We start from the raw sequence: 21531 nt of genomic DNA, 5'->3' as shown, positions 1-21531 counted from the left end.
AGGGCTCTAGTCAAGAGGCCATGAAGAGGCCTTTGTCAACACAGGTGGAATGATGCAATGTCTGCAATCAAGTGGTTGCAAGATCTAAAATCACCATAGTGTGCCACAGCCATAACACTGCACATGATCATATAAACACCATCCCTACCGTGGTGGCAGCATCATGCTATGGGGATGCTTCTCTGCAACAGGGCCTGGAAAGCTTGTGAAGATAGAGAGCAAAATGGATGCAGCAATATTCTGACGTCTGCAAGAGACATGGGATTTGAATTATCAGATTGTACTCTCTTTTTGGGGACTTCATCCCCACGTAGTGAAAGACATGGAGCACACCCACACACCACACCCCCCACCCCACCCCCACACCCCCCACCCCACCCACACCAACCCCCCTTCCCTTCCAGGAGTACATCTTCAAGAAGTAAACAGAACCTGTTGAGGATCATCGGAACAATAGCCAAACGGTGGAAGGTGAGTTGCTAGGAAACAACTTTTTCAACAATGTTTTGTGAGGAACAGGAAATTCCACGGACGTTGACAAATCCTCTGAGTCAAGATTTGACTTTTTTTGAGAGGCTTTATTACTGCCACTTGTTGTGTGTTTGGTACACATCCAGAGGACAGGGGCATTTTATTATATTCAACATAACAGGGCCGGGCACAGGAAGCAGGTCTTTCAGTACGTTGGTTCCAGTGGACAGCTGGAAGGTTGAAAGGTCATTACTATGTTAATTCATGCGTAGAAAAATACAGAATCAAAAAACTCCAGTATACCCAGGGATCCAGGGTCCTGGCAGTTATTTGCAGTCTGGTTGTGTGAGTCTGCTGTAGATCTCATCACTGTCCCCAACCGGGAGGGGCCAGCGACAATTTATGGATGTTGACACATATTTCTAGCTAATTTCCATATTTAAGCAGGTTTTTTTTCATTGATGTTGACACATTTTTCTAGCTAATTTCCATATTTAAGCAGGTTTTTTTTATTGATGTTGACACATTTTTCTAGCTAATTTCCATGTTTAAGCTATGTTTTTTTCAGATTTATGTTGACACATATTTCTAGCTAATTTCAATGTTTAATATCTCTGTACTCTCTATTCTGTGCAATTCTAATTCTCTCTAAATGGTTGTGTATGTGTGTGCATTTGTGTATGTGTGTGTGTGTGTGTCTGTGTGTGTGTGTATGTGAGTGTGTGCGTGTGTGTGTTGTTTAACGGCAGTTTTCTAATTCCACACTGGAAAGTGCTGAGTCGGTATTAATAACATCAATATTATCAGGATGTGAAACTATCATATGGTACCACATGCCCAATACACCCACAGTCCCCTGACCAGCCACTTCCTGGACAGACTGGTGTGTTTGTGTTTGGTTGCTAGGAGACAAGGAGTTTTGGAAACAGGGTCCAGGTGACACCTAATTATTCGTTAGTGGAGTTTCCTATAAAGCTGCTAGTTGGACAAACTAAAAGGGGTATTATGTTGTGTTTTTGTCAATGTGGAATGTTGTAACTGACTGTACCTCTTTAATATTATCCTAGAATGTTGGAACTGACTGTACCTCTTTAATATCATCCTAGAATGTTGGAACTGACTGTACCTCTTTAATATCATCCTAGAATGTTGTAACTGACTGTACCTCTTTAATATCATCCTAGAATGTTGTAACTGACTGTACCTCTTTAATATCATCCTAGAATGTTGGAACTGACTGTACCTCTTTAATATCATCCTAGAATGTTGGAACTGACTGTACCTCTTTAATATCATCCTAGAATGTTGGAACTGACTGTACCTCTTTAATATCATCCTAGAATGTTGTAACTGACTGTACCTCTTTAATATCATCCTAGAATGTTGGAACTGACTGTACCTCTTTAATATCATCCTAGAATGTTGTAACTGACAGTACCTCTTTAATATCGTCCTAGAATGTTGTAACTGACTGTACCTCTTTAATATCATATCATCCTAGAATGTTGTAACTGACTGTACCTCTTTAATATCATCCTAGAATGTTGGAACTGACAGTACCTCTTTAATATCGTCCTAGAATGTTGTAACTGACTGTACCTCTTTAATATCATATCATCCTAGAATGTTGTAACTGACTGTACCTCTTTAATATCATCCTAGAATGTTGGAACTGACTGTACCTCTTTAATATCATCCTAGAATGTTGGAACTGACTGTACCTCTTTAATATCATCCTAGAATGTTGGAACTGACTGTACTTCTTAAATATCATCCTAGAATGTTGTAACAGACAGAACCTCTTTAATATCATCCTAGAATGTTGTAACTGACAGTACCTCTTTAATATCATCCTAGAATGTTGGAATTGACAGTACCTCTTTAATATCATATCATCCTAGAATGTTGGAACTGACTGTATCTCTTTAATATCATCCTAGAATGTTGGAACTGACTGTACTTCTTTAACCTATAATGTTGTAACTGACAGTACCTCTTTAATATCATCCTAGAATGTTGTAACTGACAGTACCTCTTTAATATCGTCCTAGAATGTTGTTACTGACTGGACCTCTTTAATATCATCCTAGAATGTTGGAACTGACTGTACCTCTTTAATATCATATCATCCTAGAATGTTGGAACTGACTGTATCTCTTTAATATCATCCTAGAATGTTGGAACTGACTGGACCTCTTTAATATCATCCTAGAATGTTGGATCTGACTGTATCTCTTTAATATCATCCTAGAATGTTGGATGTTTTCTGTGTGTGTGTGTGTGTGTGTATTTGCATTTCAGTGTGTTTATACATCTTGGCAAATCATGACTAGTGAGGATATTTTTCTGGTCCTCACTTATATCAAATGCTTTTTAGGCTTAGGGTTCAGGTCCAAGTTATAATGGGGTTTTAGGGGTAAAGGTCAGGGGTTACAAAAGATAACATTATTTATGGAAATGTATTTGGATCTCAAATAAGTCCTCACATAAAACATTATACTCACTTTAGTCTGTGTGTTGTGTGTGTGTGTAGGTTTTGTGTGTGAGTGCGTGTTGTGTGTGTCCTGTTTTTGTGTTGCGTGGAGTGTGTGTGTTATATGTCTGTGAGTGTGTGAGTGAGAGAGTGTGTGTGTGTGAGTGTGTGTATGAGTCACTGATGCATGGAGTCAGGGTGTGGTAAGTAACACCCTGAACATTGCTCTCAGAAAGGAGGAAGTCTGTAGGAGGTTACTGTATGTGTGTGTGTGTGTAGGTGTAGGTGTTGAGGTTATGAAGGGACCAATGTGTGAGAACTGTGCCATACACCCCTGTAAATGAGGAGACTAGCATACGCATACTAAACTAAACTCAACTAAGTCTAACCCTAAATCTAACTCTAAATCTAACCCTAAATCTAACTCTTAATCTAACCCTAACCCCTAATCCCAGTATTATACTCTGCTACACCACTGTGACTGAAGCAAGACCGGTTGTAAATTGAGACTTGAAGGATAAGCTGAATTCTTGTACCTTGTTTGGTATTGTATAGTGGTGCTATATTGTAGTGTATTATTTTATTATATTGTACAGTTTTGTATTATATCATATTGTATATTATTGCATTTGGTTGTATTGTATGGCATTGTCTTATGTAGAATTTGATAGCTTATGTGTTAAATTAATGTATTATATCTAAGCAATAAGACAGGAGACGATGTAGCCAATAAACCTCGGCTAAGAGCTGTTCTTAGACAGCGAAGACACAGCCAATAAAACATGATCCAATTTGATCAGTATGATCAGTGATGTTTGGTGCAGCGGAAGTCGTTGAATCCAGAATTCTCAATAGAAATGAGTCATGAGAATGTGCTGTGTGATGTGCCCTAAAGACACAAAGGCCTATGTGCACATAACCACAAACAAAATGACACACACATTTATAAACACACACCATGTGTGGCATATGTGTAGCCTAAAGTAGAGACTTCAGAAGGGTGACAATAACTCCAGCTAAGTCACCCGATATGGCGTGTAGAAAAAGTTTAAATAAACTCTGCTTGGGATGTTGGAATAGTTTGTGTTATTTTAGAACTGTATTGTGGTAACATTATGTTTGTTCCGTGTGTGTGTTTGAGCAGTCGTGGTCTTTATCATGTATGTTCTTTGTTTGGAGTCAAACCCCGGTTAGAATTCCTAACAATCTGCAGGCTCTTCGTCGTCACAACATTTGTTCTCCATTAATCCAGTGTACAGATATCATGACCTCATACCTCTAACTGGTGAATGCACTCGAAAGAAAGGAGGATGGAAAAGACCACACATGGGCTGCGCTCAAGGTGCAATAACGCCCCCTGCTGTCCACACTTGGGACACCATGGTTCACATCATAAATGAATTTAAAATGATGCCCTCAAAATGCAGTTGGATTAAGCAGTGTAAATTTAGCATCCTGCTCTTATGTTAGAGGCAGCAGGGAGGTCTAGGGGTTAGAGAACCGAGAGCCAACAAGGAAGTTCATCTGTTGTTCTGGGCCAGAGCAAGTCAATTAATCCCTCTACAGAAGGCCCTGGACAGTAGTGTTGCCAGCTGGTCTGACCAATAGTGTTGCCGGGTGGTCTGACCAATAGTGTTGCTGACTGGTCTGACCAGTAGTGTTGCCGGCTGGTCTGACCAGTAGCGTTGCCGGGTGGTCTGACCAGTAGTGTTGCCGGCCGATCTGACCAGTAGTGTTGCCGGCCGGTCTGACCAGTAGTGTTGCCGGCTGGTCAGACCAGTAGTGTTGCCGGCTGGTCTGACCAGTAGTGTTGCCGGGTGGTCTGACCAGTAGTGTTGCCGGCTGGTCTGACCAGTAGTGTTGCCGGGTGGTCTGACCAGTAGTGTTGCCGGCTGGTCTGACCAGTAGTGTTGCCAGCTGGTCTGACCAGTAGTGTTGCCGGCTGGTCTGACCAGTAGTGTTGCCGGCTGGTCTGACCAGTAGTGTTGCCGGGTGGTCTGACCAGTAGTGTTGCCGGGTGGTCTGACCAGTAGTGTTGCCACCTTTTTTTGGGCTTGTCTAAAACAACACTACTTTTGACAAAATGCTAATATTACAAAATGATGTATTTTTCATATTGGGATCCTAAATTCAAAAGAGGGTGTATCCGGGTAGATCAGGGTGCATAGGTAACAGGCAGCCAAGTTTCATCCGGGTAGATCGGGGTACATAGGTAACAGGCAGCCAAGTTTCATCCGGGTAGATCGGGGTACATAGGTAACAGGCAGCCAAGTTTCATCTGGGTAGATCGGGGTACATAGGTAACAGGCAGCCAAGTTTCATCCGGGTAGATCGGGGTACATAGGTAACAGGCAGCCAAGTTTCATCCGGGTAGATCGGGGTACATAGGTAACAGGCAGCCAAGTTTCATCCGGGTAGATCGGGGTACATAGGTAACAGGCAGCCAAGTTTCATCCGGGTAGATCGGGGTACATAGGTAACAGGCAGCCAAGTTTCATCCGGGTAGATCGGGGTACATAGGTAACAGGCAGCCAAGTTTCATCCACCTCACTTTGGAATAGCAAAGGATTCCTCACTGTGAACTAGCTCATATAGCATAATATGGTATAATAGCATATGGTATGCTATATTATGATATGGCACAATAATTTGCACAGGTTGTTTTATGAGAAAATTTAGCAGCTATCTATTTCAGACAATTGATTCAACTTTAAATCAAATGTTAAGGTTCAAGAGTACGGCCGAAGCAGTTTTACTGTATCCGTCATAGTGATCACAAAAAGAAACAGAAACAAACAGCACTGTCCCTAAAACTATTTACAACAACAGTATTATTATCTTGTCTCATCTTCACCTCATCCTCGTGCAAATCTGGTTCAGAGTAAAACTACATTTCCCACTATGCTCCTCGGTAAAGTAGTTCTTGCCGAGAAAGTTTTACACATACCTCAATCAATAAATACTGCATGAATAATAATTACATATTTAATTACATATTCAAAGTTGTTCATCTAAATAGAAAAATAAAACCTGGGTGGTTTTATATATTTTTCTCAACGCTTACCGCCCATATGACGCAGCGGAAGTCTCTCTAACTTCCTTTCCTCCATTCGGTGAGTGCGTGTTAACATCGCGGCGTGTACCGCTGTTAAAAAAATCGGGCAAAAATTGATTTTTTTGCATTTAGAACGTCCCTTTCCATTTGTAATTAGTGTTTCTTTGTGTTATTTCAACAGATCGCAGTCATGGGTCGCCGGCCAGCCCGATGGTGAGTGTTTTTTTATAGGATGGTATTGGCCCGGGTTTGAGTCATGACGTTAAAGGAGCATGCAAAATGGCGGATATGTCTGCACCATGTGCATTAATTCGTGACTCCGCTAGCTACATCTAAAGTTGTGCTGTCAAATATTTTTCCAAGGCTTAATGTCTTAAAACCCGTCAACTAGTTGGTCAGTTTCTCTCACCGGTGTGTGCGTATCCTATAGTTGCCCAGTGTACCGCTTGAAGAGTTAGCTAGCAGAACAGAAGGGCTATAGCTAATATGGAGAAAGGTAACATAGTTAGCCGTTAGAACTTTCATCCAGCATATTGGTGTCATATTAGCTGGTGATTTAAAGTTGTTACATCTTGTATCTGTGTTGACTTAACATCTGTATACTGTACTGGCATCGTTTTCTGATCACGAATTATCAGTGTTAACGGAGTTTGTTAGTTACAACATTGAGTCACCAATAGTTGGTGGTTTGCAAAATGTAAATTATATACGGCGTTTCTTTTGGGGGTCTCCTACAGCTAATTTTTTATAAATATTTTGTATACCACCACTCTTTTTTTTCACCCCTGAGGAATATCGGTTTGTAGTAAATCAAGGTTTTTTCCATGTACTCATTTAATCCAATTAAAATGTAAGGACTTGGTGTAATAATTGTCCAGGTTGTAATTCATAGTTTTCAGTCATGTGGTTGCTCTGACAGCCTGGCTGGCAGAACATTGTTAAAACATGGCAGCTACACTGGGAATACAGCCCATGAATGATTAGATCACCTGACAAAACATGGAAAAACAAAGGTATGCAACCAAACTGTAAGTCTTTGGCGCTTGTGACCCATATACTGCACCCGCTGAGTTATTTCCATCGTTAAAAGCAGTGACAGAATGATGTGATTTTTGTACTGTATTAACAGTGTTATTAATTTAGCTAACACTGTTTAGCGAGAGCTTTAGCTAGCCTCACTAACGTTAGCTAGGCCATTGGAGTTGGTTGCATCGGTGCAAATGAAAATAGACCTTGTCATTCATTAGAATGATTACATGCAGATATATGTATTACTAGTAAAAGTTGTCGATAGGGGGCAAAACTCTCCTTCCATTGCCCTCCAAGTGGGTGTTCCCATATGCCTTGACAACACGTGAAAACTATCAATAGGTGAATGTACTTAGTTGAGCAGCAAAAGAGGAAAGTTGATTTTATTGAAAGTGTGAATTTCCTGCCCATGGTGGAAGGGCAGCTGTGCAGGATGTTCGTAGTACAAAGGTTTTCCGAGTCTAAATGTTTCAACTTATAGTGACTTAACTCAGACACCTGCTAATGTTGATTACTCAGTTTGTACTTGAAATTTTTGCCACTACAAAATGGGCCAATCCCTGAACGTTCTCACTCTTTGCTAATATTATTTGACTGCAAATTAGCTCTGACTTGATTACACCCCTGCCGCTTATTAAGCCGACCGGTTCCGCTGCGGTGCGGTTCTGGTGTGCAATGGCTGCAGACAGTGACTCTGTGGTTGTGTATGAGGCCAGCTGGGAAGTGCTGGCCCCTTTAAGGGACCACTGAGACAAAACATTGTTTGCTTTCCTTTTATTTGGAATAACATGTTACTATTAGTTACTGTTGCTAGTCAGACAATCACACATGTTATTCTAACTAGTTACCTGACTGTTATTTGACATGAAACAATCTCTCTTCCTCAGCTATCGCTACTGCAAGAACAAGCCCTACCCAAAGTCACGTTTCTGTCGTGGTGTTCCTGGTAAGCACATGGCCTTTACCCTGAGGGGGTTTCACAGGACAGAGGGATGTGCCAGGGTTTCAGACTGCAGCTTATTAAGCCGACCGGTTCCGCTGCGGTGCGGTTCTGGTGTGCAATGGCTGCAGACAGTGATTCTGTGGTTGTGTATGAGGCCAGCTGGGAGGTGCTGGCCCCTTTAAGGGACCGCTGAGACAAGTCATTACCTCTATGATATGACAACTACAGAGTGGCTTGTTGGCTTATGTGACTAAAGATATTGCATTCAGGTGTGCTATAATTTGTGTATTAGTTCTCTCCTACTATGCAGTTTACAAATGGTCCCAAACTCAGCAGCCAGACTTCTCACCCACACCAAGTCCTGGCAGCACAGCACCCCAATCCTCCACAAACTCCACTGGCTTCCCGTCCCTCAGTTCATTGATTATAAAATGATTGTGCTCACCTATAAAGCCCTCCATCTGCTTGCTCCCCCCTACCTCTGATCTTATTCCCCATTACCAACCCTCTCAGTCACACCTCTCTGCTACAACTGAACACCTCATTATTCCCCACAGTCCAAGCTATGGAGCTTTGGAGACAGGGCTTTCTCTAGGACTGCTCCAAGGCTTTGGAGACAGGGCTTTCTCTAGGACTGCTCCAAGGCTTTGGAGACAGGGCTTTCTCTAGGACTGCTCCAAGGCTTTGGAACACTCTTCCAGAATCAGTCCATGACTCTGAATCTGTTACCATCTTCATCCACCCCCTCAAGTGTCATCTGTTCGAACAAGCTTAGCCCCTGCCCGTTTCCTTCGTCCAGTCCTTTTCTTTACTTCAGTCTGTGTACTGTACAGTCGCACTCCTCGGATGTTCCCAGTTTAGTACCTGATATAAAGCGTCTTTGGGGCCTAGAAAAGTGCTATAAGGTTAATGTGTATAATTATTACTTTGTTTAACCTGTTCCTGTCCTCTTTAGACCCAAAGATTAGGATCTTTGACCTGGGCAGGAAGAAGGCAAGGGTCGACGAGTTCCCGCTGTGTGGTCACATGGTATCTGACGAGTATGAGCAGCTGTCATCTGAAGGTGAGAGGTCAGGGGTCATTCTGGACGTGTAGGATGTTCTGGTGTCTGGGTGGTGGTGAGTTCTTAGATGAACAGGCTTTCTCCACCTGGGCCATGCGAAATAAATAAACAGGTGTGCTCCTGTGAATTCTCTATCTGTAACATCTCCAAGTATCCTTGGAGTTGCTGTGGTGGATGGTATTGTATTGTATGATTGTATTAATCAGGGTTTCAGTTTACCCCATTAGATTACATTAGTCTTCAGTGTGACAATGGACAGGACTGCCTCTTTTCATTGCCTCGGATCTGACACTACATGATTGTTTGAGTCACCATTGGGGGCTTTCTTCAATGTCTCCCATGTAGTCTAGGTTTTAAGCTGTCTTTGAAATGTCAGGTAAAGGGGGCAGTGTTTTCAAACAGGCTTTAATGTGTGTTCTGGGTAGAGAGGCAAGACAACAGCTTCTAATTCTTGTCTAACGGTCTCTTTAGTGTTTACTCCGTGCTCACTGTGTTAACGGTCTACATGTCAGCAGGCTTCATAGTGCTTCTTTTGATTCTCTCTCCGCACCAGCTCTTGAGGCGGCCCGTATCTGTGCCAACAAGTACATGGTGAAGACCTGTGGAAAGGACGGCTTCCACATCAGAGTCCGTCTGCATCCCTTCCACGTCATCCGCATCAACAAGATGTTGTCCTGTGCTGGGGCTGATCGGTAGGAAGCTTCGGAAACTCAAGCACGTACCTGCAGCTTATTAAGCCGACCGGTTCCGCTGCGGTGCGGTTCTGGTGTGCAATGGCTGCAGACAGTGACTCTGTGGTTGTGTATGAGGCCAGCTGGGAGGTGCTGGCCCCTTTAAGGGACCGCTGAGACAAGACATCTAGTGCTTATATTGCTGGCCAGGTCAGGATTGGCTAGGCTGTCGTTAAGTCAGTATTCTGTTAGCTTATTGACCTTCCAGTTCAGGCTTCTTTCTCAGATCCTCTGTAATGAACAATAGTCCAAAGGGCCCATGTTGTCCAAGAACAAGACCTTGTCATTTGGGCTTTTACTAGTGCCTTGTTTCCACTGCTGCCAAACACTAGTGTTTTACCCCAAAAGTCCAGACTGTTCTGTTTTCATTGACAACTAGCAGTGTCAGTAGGCCGTGGCCGAGTAGTCTGGCTCTCAATTGGTCTTTAGGACTAAGGGCGGGGTTTGTGGATTCACATTTTGCTTGCTGTGAAAACGCAGGATGTTCTATTCGAATGGCAATGTGTGTTGTTTGCTTTAGGCTTCTCGTAATGGTTTTCATCTGATCTAACAAACTGATAAAACAAAGAAAATAAAGCAACAGAACAGGGAAGCAAAGACTCAATGGAATGAGCTGGGACGACCGAAAGTGATATGATGCCATTGACTCAATAGAAAAACGGAGCACTGAGACAGTCTACAGAAACTATAACACAATCTCTGAATTCTCCCAGATCCTTCTGTTTGAGGTAGATAGTTTTGACAAAATACTTTTTTAATTAGGTTTATTAATCAAGTTGAAACGCTGTATTTTAAACAAACTGAGCATGGTGTTATTGTTTATTTTACTACCAGAAAAAAATTGCCTTATTTTTCTTAACTGGAAAACCAAATTATGTTGATAGTTTACTCCTCCCTCCACATGTGACCCCCTCAAGTCCATGGCCAAATGTATAGTTAAAACAGGAAAGTCTGGAGCCAACATTAGCATAAATCACCAGTGTAGGCCTGGTACCAGGATAAAGCACCAGTGGAAATGCGGCATGGGTGTTCAGCATGTCTTAGAGCCTGCTTCCAGGTCTCTCTTCCTGGACCTGTTCTCTGATCTTTTCTGGGTCTGGAATAGAGGGTTCTGAATTATTGAATGGCTTTAATAAATCTTTCCTAATGGATCTGGTTCTGTGTTCAGGCTCCAGACAGGGATGCGTGGGGCGTTCGGGAAGCCCCTGGGTACGGTGGCCCGTGTCAACATCGGTCAGGTGATCATGTCTGTCCGCACCAAGGCCAGCAACAAGGAGCACATCATTGAGGCTCTACGCAGAGCCAAGTTCAAGTTCCCTGGACGCCAGAAGGTAAACCACAAAATCCACAATGGTTATCACCATGTCTTCTCTGGCCTCATGGTTATTATGAAGGTATTAAAATGAACTGCAGCTTATTAAGCCGACCGGTTCCGCTGCGGTGCGGTTCTGGTGTGCAATGGCTGCAGACAGTGATTCTGTGGTTGTGTATGAGGCCAGCTGGGAGGTGCTGGCCCCTTTAAGGGACCGCTGAGACAAATGCCGGAAAGGCCACATGGGGCTGCATGATGTTGATACAATATTGAGCCATAGTTTTATCTGTGAAATATTGCATTTAAGTTCTTGAATTGCAATTTTCAAACACCTGGGTTAAAATGGCTCCCATAGAAATCATAGCCTTTATAATGTGCTAACTGAATAAATGTCTCTAGACTGATCCCCACCCGCTGATGAACACATCTAGTGACACTCAACCCCCTTTTCCACTCCTCCAGATCCACATGTCTAAGAAGTATGGTTTCACCAAGTTCAACGCTGTGGACTTCGATCAGATGATGGCAGAGAAGCGTGTTATTCCTGACGGCTGTGGGGTGAAGTACATCCCCTCCACTGGCCCTCTGGCTCGCTGGAAGAAGATTCACGCCAACTAGAGCCGTGCTCGGCTGGCAGGCAAAACATCAGTAGCTTCTGGTTGACTCATCCTGGAGCAGAGACATGGAAGAACAACTAGCCAATAAAAGTCAATATTTGAATATTAAACTGAGTTGTTGTTTCTGTTTTTTTTTTCCTGTGCATCTTTTGAGGCCAGTGCTTACAGAGTTGATCCCCAGTTAAACCTTGCTGCTGTACCAGAAAGCACTGCGTTCACATTCATTAATCCCGTTTGGGATTTAAGATTCACTTCAAATAACGTCTTACATTTTACTTCAGATCGTCATTTTGATTATTGTGTAAATCTGGTCGGGAAAAGGTGATCTGAAAACATTTGTCAATTCCCTTCTAAGTATTGGCAAAATATATTAAAAATACTACACTGTCCAACATGTATTTAGTTGTCAAAACATTGAGGTGATGTAAAGGTACATGAAACAGACCATTTGAAATCTACTAAAAATACCCAAAGAAATTAATGGTGGAATAACACAGACTAAATGTCCTATGAAGTTTTATTAGGATTTTGTTACTGCAAATGTTAATATTTTTGGTGGCAGATCATTTGTAACCTGGTGTTGTGTTACAGCAGGTAAAATGTCAGGGTTTTTGGGTGGGATATTACCAGGACTGTGCTCTCAAATACTTACTGACAAAACAAATTCTACACAAGGCCCACAGACTAATTTCTGCAGAGATTGTCCTGAAGATTGTTGTAGAAATTAAATCAGCCGTGCTAGCTCCAGTGCAAAATGTGGACTGGCTGCTTTTACCTGAGATGTTTGAGAGCCTCATAAATGCATATCCAGAGATTTACCAACCCAGGAAGGGGCTGTTTGTGGTAGACAACTTAAGGACAGAATTGACCAAGTGGATATTTCTATACAAAGACTTGTGTTCAAGCTCCAGGTACAGATTTTTTGTCCTGTTCGTGCATCTATATAGATGAGCTGTTTTTGGTGCAGTTTATTGCAGCTGTTATGTGAGTATAGGTGTCCTAAGCAGGAGGAATGAAACAGTTCAGATGGCAGACCTTTTTGGCAATGACTGACCAAGTGCTAAAGTCTGCCCTGTATTGATTTTAGCTTCGTGGTGATGTTTGCCCTGTGGTGATTTTAGCATTGTGCTAACGTCTTCCTATGGTGATTTTAGCATTGTGCTAACGTCTTCCTATGGTGATTTTAGCATTGTGCTAACGTCTTCCTATGGTGATTTTAGCACTGTGCTAACGTCTTCCACTGTGATCTTAGCTGGCTGAAACCATATTCTGTCTTTTTACTTTTATTAAACATGCATACATTACACAATGTAAAATATCTTTCAAAACACAATAAATGGTGTGGATAAATCAGTTTTCAAACAAAACAAGTAAATGGCATGTTCTTTGCAAATTTCCACAAAAAAGCAATACGCTTAAAATTTTTATAATTATTAAGGAAATTCACTTTCTCCTCAGCTGCCATCCAGAATGTGATTGGTAATGGTGTGTAAGAAGTTATTCCTCCTAGTATTGTCCTAAACAGGCATCCATACTGACAGACCTATATTGCATTCTCATCCTCTCAGTCTCATCACACTGAAACCCATTATGAGGAAAGGAAACTTATGGCTTTCTCTTCCAATGGGTTTTCAAAATAATCAAGATCCCTTTAATCATGAAGTAAATGTACTCAGAACTGTGTTTGGTGTTTAAAGGTGCTGCTGGTGGTGAACAGAATCAGGATACACTGACATGGTTGAAACACATTCATATTCCATGGGTGGTGAGCATTTAAGACACTATACGGTAATATGAGCATTAAGTAAATAATGTGTTTTCACATCCCTTTTGGTATTAATAAACATGACAAGATGGGCAGCAGGATGCCACTCATAATGTTGTATCATTCTACTTGAAGGTGAGGCTTTATGATTCTCCTGCAACAGTGTTAATCAGAAGTGGTGATATAATACAAGCACCTTGATAGTCCTTCGCTGAGGTTGTTTCTCAACATGAACGTAGAAGACGACTGGAGGAGATTTGGGATAATGTTTGTACTGAAACAAAGTATGAGCAAATACAAATGTCCTGTTCTTATACAACTGGTTGTAGGTTTTTAAAGCACATTCTGGGATGTCAGCATCCTTCAGAGTACTTTTTGGGAAACAGTTGTTACATTTTTAATCATATCCCTCACCCTAACCAGTCGCAGTTAATGCCTAAACTGTTTTCAAATTGAGGTATTTGGGTTCCCTGTGTTCCAGCCTGACCACACAACGATGCAAAAGAGTGGCCAAAAGTGTTCAGGTGGAGGTGAAGAAGGCTGTGACGATGAGGATGATGAGGTGGGGATAATGGCTTCCTATCTGTGCTGACCCCGCCCTCAACTCCACTTCCACGGGGTAATGATCACTAACGAGCAGCGCCTGAAGAGACAAACAGTAAAACACACATTTCCTTCCTGAAATGAAGTGTGTTTTCTAGATGTGTGTGTGTTACCTGTTCCTCTGTGAGACCGTATTCACTTGCGAAATTGAAAGGTTTTGCAGATTGAGGCACAAGGGCTCTGGCAAATGACTCCTCGTGGACCACGATTCTATCACATACGCACACATACAAGGTTAGCAAACACCAAAATAAATAAACCAGGATCTCAAATCACCACAAACACCTAACACTAACCCTTAATCCTGACCCAAAGACCAAATCCTATTCTGAGAGAAGATCGTCCAGAAAGAGCTCACTTCCCCAAAAGGTGTTCACTTAAATAGTGGACAACTTAAACTGGTCCTCACTGGATAAGAATTAGACTATACACACATATACACACACACGCACACGTACCTGTCGTAGGCGCAGTGGGTGGAGTCTCTGACAGTGGTGTCGTCTTTGTCCCCTATCAGCCACAGGAAGGCCTGGTTACTATAGAGACGAACTTTCTGCCTGTTCTTCTTCGCCAAGTATCCACAATCAGCATTAAAATCACCTAGGAACATCACTTTCTACACACACACACACACACACACACACATAAATAAACAGTCAGGTACTGTAAAACAGACACACAGTCAGGTACTGTAAAACAGATACACAGTCAGGTACTGTAAAACAGACACACAGTCAGGTACTGTAAAACAGACACACAGTCAGGTACTGTAAAACAGATACACAGTCAGGTACTGTAAAACAGACACACAGTCAGGTACTGTAAAACAGACACACAGTCAGGTACTGTAAAACAGATACACAGTCAGGTACTGTAAAACAGACACACAGTCAGGTACTGTAAAACAGATACACAGTCAGGTACTGTAAAACAGACACACAGTCTGGTACTGTAAAACAGACACACAGTCAGGTACTGTAAAACAGACACACAGTCAGGTACTGTAAAACAGACACACAGTCAGGTAAACCCCATAATACCTCTGTCTTCCATTTCCTCTTAACATCCAGGAAGACATCATAGAGAGCATCAATCTCTTTAGTAGCATTGGTGGGGGTGGTGTGCTGAGGTACTAAAACAAATTCCTTTATTGCTGGAAAGAGAAGAAGACAAAGAAAGAGAGAAAGAGTGAGGGGGAGAGAGAAGACAAAGTACAGACAGAGAGGGAGAGAGAGAGGTAGACAAAAATAGAGATAGAGAAGGAGAGACAAACAGACAGAGGAGGAGACAGAGACGGAGACGATATGATTATAACTCATAGTAATACATTATTATTGCTTGTAACTCCTAATAACACAATACTACTGTTTATAACTCCTAATAACACATTACTACTGCTTATTACTCCTAATAACACATTACTACTGCTTATTACTCCTAATAACACATTACTGCTTATAGATCCTAATAAAACAACTAACGTTTATAACCTATGATAATTACTGCTCATATCCTGTAATAACACACAACGTCTTACAACTCAATATAACAGGAAATCACAGAGTCAAACACAGGTAAATACATACACCCAGCATTATGCTTATAACCACATTATGTCACCTGTTCTGGGAGCATAGAGATGGACAATGAATGGTTCTCTGGAGAATGCATCCATGTCTCCTGGCAACGTGTCAGGATACTGGTACTGATCCGCTAGAATCACTGAGCTAGTCCTGCACACACACACACACACACACACACACAGAACCACACACACAGAACCATACACACACATACACACACACACAGAACCACACACACACCATATGAATAAATATACATAACTTGTTTGACCTAGTCCTGCACACACACACACACAGAACCACACACACACACACACACACCATATGAATAAATATACATAACTTGTTTGACCTAGTCCTGCACACACACACACACAGAACCACACACACACACACACACACCATATGAATAAATATACATAACTTGTTTGACCTAGTGCTGCACACACACACAGAACCACACACACCATATGAATAAATATACATAACAGCTTGTTTGACCTAGTACAAGGCCATTCAGGGTGATGAAGATGATGGTATCTCTGTGTCTCACCTGTAAACAAACACGTACTGTTCCTGGTAGCTTGATGTCCTTCCCAGCCGTTCACTGGCCACATACCTATACTGGTTCTGGCTGTTATACCTGGAGATCAGACCTCCCTCTCAGCATTCAACCTCACAAAACACATAGAGCTGTGTGTGTGTGGAATACTATTCACCCTGCTCAAATAAATGATAGTAATTTGTATGTGCCATTGAGTTTGTGTGTGTGTTTTCTGACGTAACTGAATATCAGGGACCAAAACATTGTATAAATGTTTTATTGAACCGCAGAAGATAAATAAAACATGACAATTTGACTGTGTGGAGATGTCCTGCCTTAAGCAGTTTTCTGACTTTGGGTTTTATGGGGGAAATTTCCTATTAGAGTTAGGGTAAAGTTTAGAGTTATGGTATAGGTTACAGTTAGGATAAAGTTTAGAGTTAGGGTAAAGTTTAGAGTTATGGTATAGGTTACAGTTAGGGTAAAGTTTAGAGTTAGGGTAAAGTTTAGAGTTATGGTATAGGTTACAGTTAGGGTAAAGTTTAGAGTTAGGGTATAGGTTACAGTTAGGGTAAAGTTTAGAGTTAGGGTATAGGTTACAGTTAGGGTAAAGTTTAGAGTTAGGGTATAGGTTACAGTTAGGGTAAAGTTTAGAGTTATGGTATAGGTTACAGTTAGGGTAAAGTTTAGAGTTAGGGTAAAGGTATGAGTTAGGGTACAGGTTAGGTTTAGGGAACATGGAATTGTTGTTTTCTCGTCCCCACAAGGTAGGTAATACTGGACTGTGTGTTAGTGTGTGTGTGTGTGCATGTTTGAGTTTTAGCGTGTGTGTGTGTGTGTTAGACCTGTTCAGAGCAGTCATCAGCAAAGGTACAGCATTCTTTTTGGTGTCTCTCACCTCCTGTAGCAAGCAGATGTCACACCGAGACACGATCTGTGACACACACAATAGAGATCACAGCTTCAGACTGACAGCCATTATGTTTTAAACCACAGTTTGAAGAATTTCATGAAGTGTTTACTGGAATGAGTGTTTATGTACATGTGTGTGTGTGTGCACTATTGTGTCTCTGAGACACTCACCTGTACGAGTGTGTATCAGACTCTCACCTGTACGAGTGTGTATCAGACTCTCACCTGTACGAGTGTGTATCAGACTCTCACCTGTACGAGTGTGTATCAGACTCTCACCTGTACGAGTGTGTATCAGACTCTCACCTGTACGAGTGTGTATCAGACTCTCACCTGTACAAGCGTGCGCATGACTTCATTGTTGCGTGCCTTTGAGTCTCCAAAGCTCTGGACGTTAAAGGCACAGATCTTAAACACTGAGGCCGGCCTCCCACCACTCAGATAGAGGAGGAAGAGGAAGAAGAGTGGGGTGGGCATGGAGCCACGCTGCCGAAGGGACAGAATTGCGTTAAAGTGGTGACAACATCCTGACAAAAGTATATAAATATAAAATGTTCCTATCTTCAGCTGTGCAAAAGCAGACTTTTTTTGGCACAAAGGTGCTAGCCAAAGCTTTTTTAAAGATTTGAAAATGTGACTGTAGATCTCTATGTGAACTGTTAAACAGCTATACCAACAGGGTCCTCTGAGAACTGTTAAACAGCTATACCAACAGGGTCCTCTGAGAACTGTTAAACAGCTATACCAACAGGGTCCTCTGAGAACTGTTAAACAGCTATACCGACAGGGTCCTCTGAGAACTGTTAAACAGCTATACCAACAGGGTCCTCTGAGAACTGTTAAACAGCTATATCGACAGGGTCCTCTGAGAACTGTTAGACAGCTATATCGACAGGGTCCTCTGAGAACTGTTAGACAACTATACCAACAGGGGTCCTCTGAGAACTGTATAAACAGCTATACCGACAGGGTCCTCTGAGAACTGTTAAACAGCTATACCACAGGGTCCTCTGAGAACTGTTAAACAGCTATACCAACAGGGTCCTCTGAGAACTGTTAGACAGCTATATCGACATGGTCCTCTGAGAACTGTTGACAGCTATACCAACAGGGTCCTCTGAGAACTGTTAACAGCTATACCAACAGGGTCCTCTGAGAACTGTTAAACCGCTATACGACAAGGGTCTCTCGAGAACTGTTAGACAGCTATACCAACAGGGTCCTCTGAGAACTGTTAAACAGCTATACCAACAGGGTCCTCTGAGAACTGTTAAACAGCTATACCGACAGGGTCCTCTGAGAACTGTTAAACAGCTATACCAACAGGGTCCTCTGAGAACTGTTAAACAGCTATACCGACAGGGTCCTCTGAGAACTGTTAGACAGCTATACCAACAGGGTCCTCTGAGAACTGTTAGACAGCTATATCGACAGGGTCCTCTGAGAACTGTTAGACAGGCTATATCGACAGGGTTCCTCTGAGAACTGTTAGACAGCTATACCAACAGGGTCCTCTGAGAACTGTTAAACAGCTATACCGACAGGGTCCTCTGAGAACTGTTAAACAGCTATACCAACAGGGTCCTCTGAGAACTGTTAAACAGCTATATCGACAGGGTCCTCTGAGAACTGTTAGACAGCTATATCGACAGGGTCCTCTGAGAACTGTTAGACAGCTATACCAACAGGGTCCTCTGAGAACTGTTAAACAGCTATACCAACAGGGTCCTCTGAGAACTGTTAAACAGCTATATCGACAGGGTCCTCTGAGAACTATTAGACAGCTATATCGACAGGGTCCTCTGAGAACTGTTAGACAACTATACCAACAGGGTCCTCTGAGAACTGTTAAACAGCTATACCAACAGGGTCCTCTGAGAACTGTTAAACAGCTATACCGACAGGGTCCTCTGAGAACTGTTAAACAGCTATACCGACAGGGTCCTCTGAGAACTGTTAGACAGCTATACCAACAGGGTCCTCTGAGAAATTTTAAACAGCTATACCGACAGGGTCCTCTGAGAACTGTTAGACAGCTATACCAACAGGGTCCTCTGAGAACTGTTAGACAGCTATATCGACAGGGTCCTCTGAGAACTGTTAGACAGCTATATCGACAGGGTCCTCTGAGAACTGTTAGACAGCTATACCAACAGGGTCCTCTGAGAACTGTTAAACAGCTATACCGACAGGGTCCTCTGAGAACTGTTAAACAGCTATACCAACAGGGTCCTCTGAGAACTGTTTAAACAGCTATATCGACAGGGTCCTCTGAGAACTGTTAGAACAACTATACCAACAGGGTCCTCTGAGAACTGTTAAACAGCTATACCAACAGGGTCCTCTGAGAACTGTTAACAGCTATACCAACAGGGTCCTCTGAGAACTGTTAAACAGCTATACCGACAGGGTCCTCTGAGAACTGTTAAAACAGCTATACCAACAGGGTCCTCTGAGAACTGTTAAACAGCTATATCGACAGGGTCCTCTGAGAACTGTTAGACAACTATACCAACAGGGTCCTCTGAGAACTGTTAAACAGCTATACCAACAGGGTCCTCTGAGAACTGTTAAACAGCTATACCAACAGGGTCCTCTGAGAACTGTTAAACAGCTATACCAACAGGGTCCTCTGAGAACTGTTAAACAGCTATATCGACAGGGTCCTCTGAGAACTGTTCACATTGTGCTTCCTGAGTTGACTGACTCACACAGTTTCTATATATAGTTCAACTCTCGAGTTCCTCTAATCTTTTCTCCAGCTTCCCTTCTTTAAGACGCACCCTGAATGCCATGTGAGGAACGACAGATCTGCTGGCAGTGAAGTCCCTCCAACTGCCTGGTAGTCACCCAGTAGTTACCAGATAATGACTTATTCCTGAAGGCTACACATAGTGGGCTACACAACCTGTCCGTTTGATAGTGATTACTCTCTCCAACACACAGATAAGTACTTTTATAAAAAAACAGACTGAAACAACACCAAGAGAATCCTTTTGCCTCTCTGTTCCTCAAACATATACACAAGTCATGTCCCATAAGGATTACTCTAAAAACAAAGTCGTGGAAAGGAAATTAAGAGATCTGGGAAAGAGAGGTTAGTAGATACACACACACACAACGAAATGTAAATATTTCTGTGGTCTTACTTGATGGAGTCAGATTCAGCTCTGCTTTTGATTCCTGTATGTTAACAGTGGTTTTACTTCTTATTCTTCTATAATTGCGATGCGCAAACCAAAGTTTCAGGGACATACTGCCACCTACTGGATCGGAATTTGTTTTCATTCATAGCTACAGACTTACAACTGAAAGAAAACAGACATTACAAAATAAACATAATACTAAGAAAATAAATGAAACCATCTTACTTAATCCAGTACTACTGAAAAAAAAATATATAACCCTCCAACCTAATTTGGTACTATTACTAAAATAAGTTAAACCATCCAACCATCCAGAATAAGCAGAACATGGTCAGAAACACTGACACACAGTCTCGACCAGACACCATCGTCATCCTCCATTCAGTCGACATCTTTCAGGTACCAAATGCTTTTGTGGTGTGACTTCAAATCCAGTGGTTTTGGGGTGACGTCAAATCCAGTGGTTTTGCGGTGTGACTTCAAATCCAGTGGTTTTGGGGTGTGACTTCAAATCCAGTGGTTTTGGGGTGTGACTTCAAATCCAGTGGTTTTGGGGTGTGACTTCAAATCCAGTGGTTTTGGGGTGTGACTTCAAATCCAGTGGTTTTGCGGTGTGACTTCAAATCCAGTGGTTTTGGGGTGTGACTTCAAATCCAGTGGTTTTGGGGTGTGATGTTAAAGGCAGATAAAGTGACACTGTCATGGTACAGTGAGCAGCAGTGCCACCATTCCGTACATTCTCAGTTTCCATCACCACACGGATGCATCCCGGACTTGTTGTGTCACATGTCGTCAATCACCGTTCACACCAGGTCCCTGATTGCTCATTTGTATGTGTTTAAATGTTTCCCCTCTGCTCCCTACAGGGTGGATCATTGCTGTTGTCACTGGATGTTGTTGTGTGTTGCCGTTGAACGTAGGTTTCTTTAGACCTTTGTGTACCGTTGTTTTGCTGCTTTAGTCAGCCATTTGCTTTTGTTGTGTTTTGTTGTTCTCTGTGTTTGTTTGTTTCTTAAATTAAAGATTCTACACCGATTACTCCTGCCTGCACCTGGTTCCTTGCTCCTGCAACACCGCATTCATTACAGACACGGCGAAACCACATTATTTGAACTGTATCTGTTGCTACGTGAAAGATGTTGCTATTATTATTAAGCCAATTAGTTTTACCAGCAGTTTTTAGGGATCCAGGGTGGAGCACTAGTGAATGCAGGGTGGAGCACTAGTGAATGCAGGGTGGAGCACTAGTGAATGCAGGGTGGAGCACTAGTGAATGTAAATGAA

At 42.3% G+C, this 21531-nt stretch overlaps 2 protein-coding genes and 4 non-coding genes across 7 annotated transcripts; 5 read left to right on the top strand and 1 right to left on the bottom strand.

Annotated features, from left to right (window-relative positions):
• The first annotated feature begins 6037 nt into the window (after nt 1-6037).
• Nucleotides 6038-11800, top strand: rpl10 (ribosomal protein L10). The gene is given in 7 exon segments (NM_001303635.1): nt 6038-6057; nt 6181-6212; nt 7916-7974; nt 8927-9034; nt 9588-9726; nt 10934-11096; nt 11540-11800. Coding segments are annotated over 6 exon segments (648 nt in total). The 5' UTR covers nt 6038-6057; nt 6181-6189; the 3' UTR covers nt 11696-11800.
• Nucleotides 7653-7785, top strand: LOC114840601. Its single transcript, XR_003782724.1, has one exon. It is a non-coding gene; the product is annotated as a small nucleolar RNA SNORA70 (small nucleolar RNA).
• Nucleotides 8039-8171, top strand: LOC114840599. Its single transcript, XR_003782722.1, has one exon. It is a non-coding gene; the product is annotated as a small nucleolar RNA SNORA70 (small nucleolar RNA).
• LOC114840600 lies at nt 9757-9889 on the top strand. Its single transcript, XR_003782723.1, has one exon. It is a non-coding gene; the product is annotated as a small nucleolar RNA SNORA70 (small nucleolar RNA).
• On the top strand, nt 11173-11305 carry LOC114840598. The gene has a single exon (XR_003782721.1). It is a non-coding gene; the product is annotated as a small nucleolar RNA SNORA70 (small nucleolar RNA).
• Nucleotides 11801-12961: 1161 nt separating the features above from the next.
• On the bottom strand, nt 12962-20319 carry dnase1l1 (deoxyribonuclease I-like 1). 2 transcript variants are annotated; one of them, XM_034296003.1, is made up of 9 exons: nt 20251-20319; nt 17435-17587; nt 17035-17123; nt 16199-16288; nt 15683-15795; nt 15103-15215; nt 14521-14678; nt 14176-14272; nt 12962-14102 (listed from the first exon to the last, which is right to left on the bottom strand). In XM_034296003.1, the coding sequence occupies exons 2-9, from the start codon at nt 17576-17578 to the stop codon at nt 13980-13982; spliced, it is 927 nt and encodes a 308-aa protein (XP_034151894.1). In that variant the 5' UTR covers nt 17579-17587; nt 20251-20319; the 3' UTR covers nt 12962-13979. The 2 variants fall into 2 exon arrangements, with proteins under 2 accessions (XP_034151894.1, XP_034151895.1); XM_034296004.1 differs by lacking the exon at nt 20251-20319 and having other exon boundaries at nt 17088-17123; nt 17435-17561.
• Between the last annotated feature and the right edge of the window lie 1212 nt (nt 20320-21531).

The sequence above is a fragment of the Esox lucius genome, chromosome 12, assembly GCF_011004845.1.
Source record: "Esox lucius isolate fEsoLuc1 chromosome 12, fEsoLuc1.pri, whole genome shotgun sequence".
Taxonomy (NCBI): Eukaryota; Metazoa; Chordata; class Actinopteri; order Esociformes; family Esocidae; genus Esox; species Esox lucius.
This window is presented reverse-complemented; position numbering and strand designations above follow the sequence as displayed.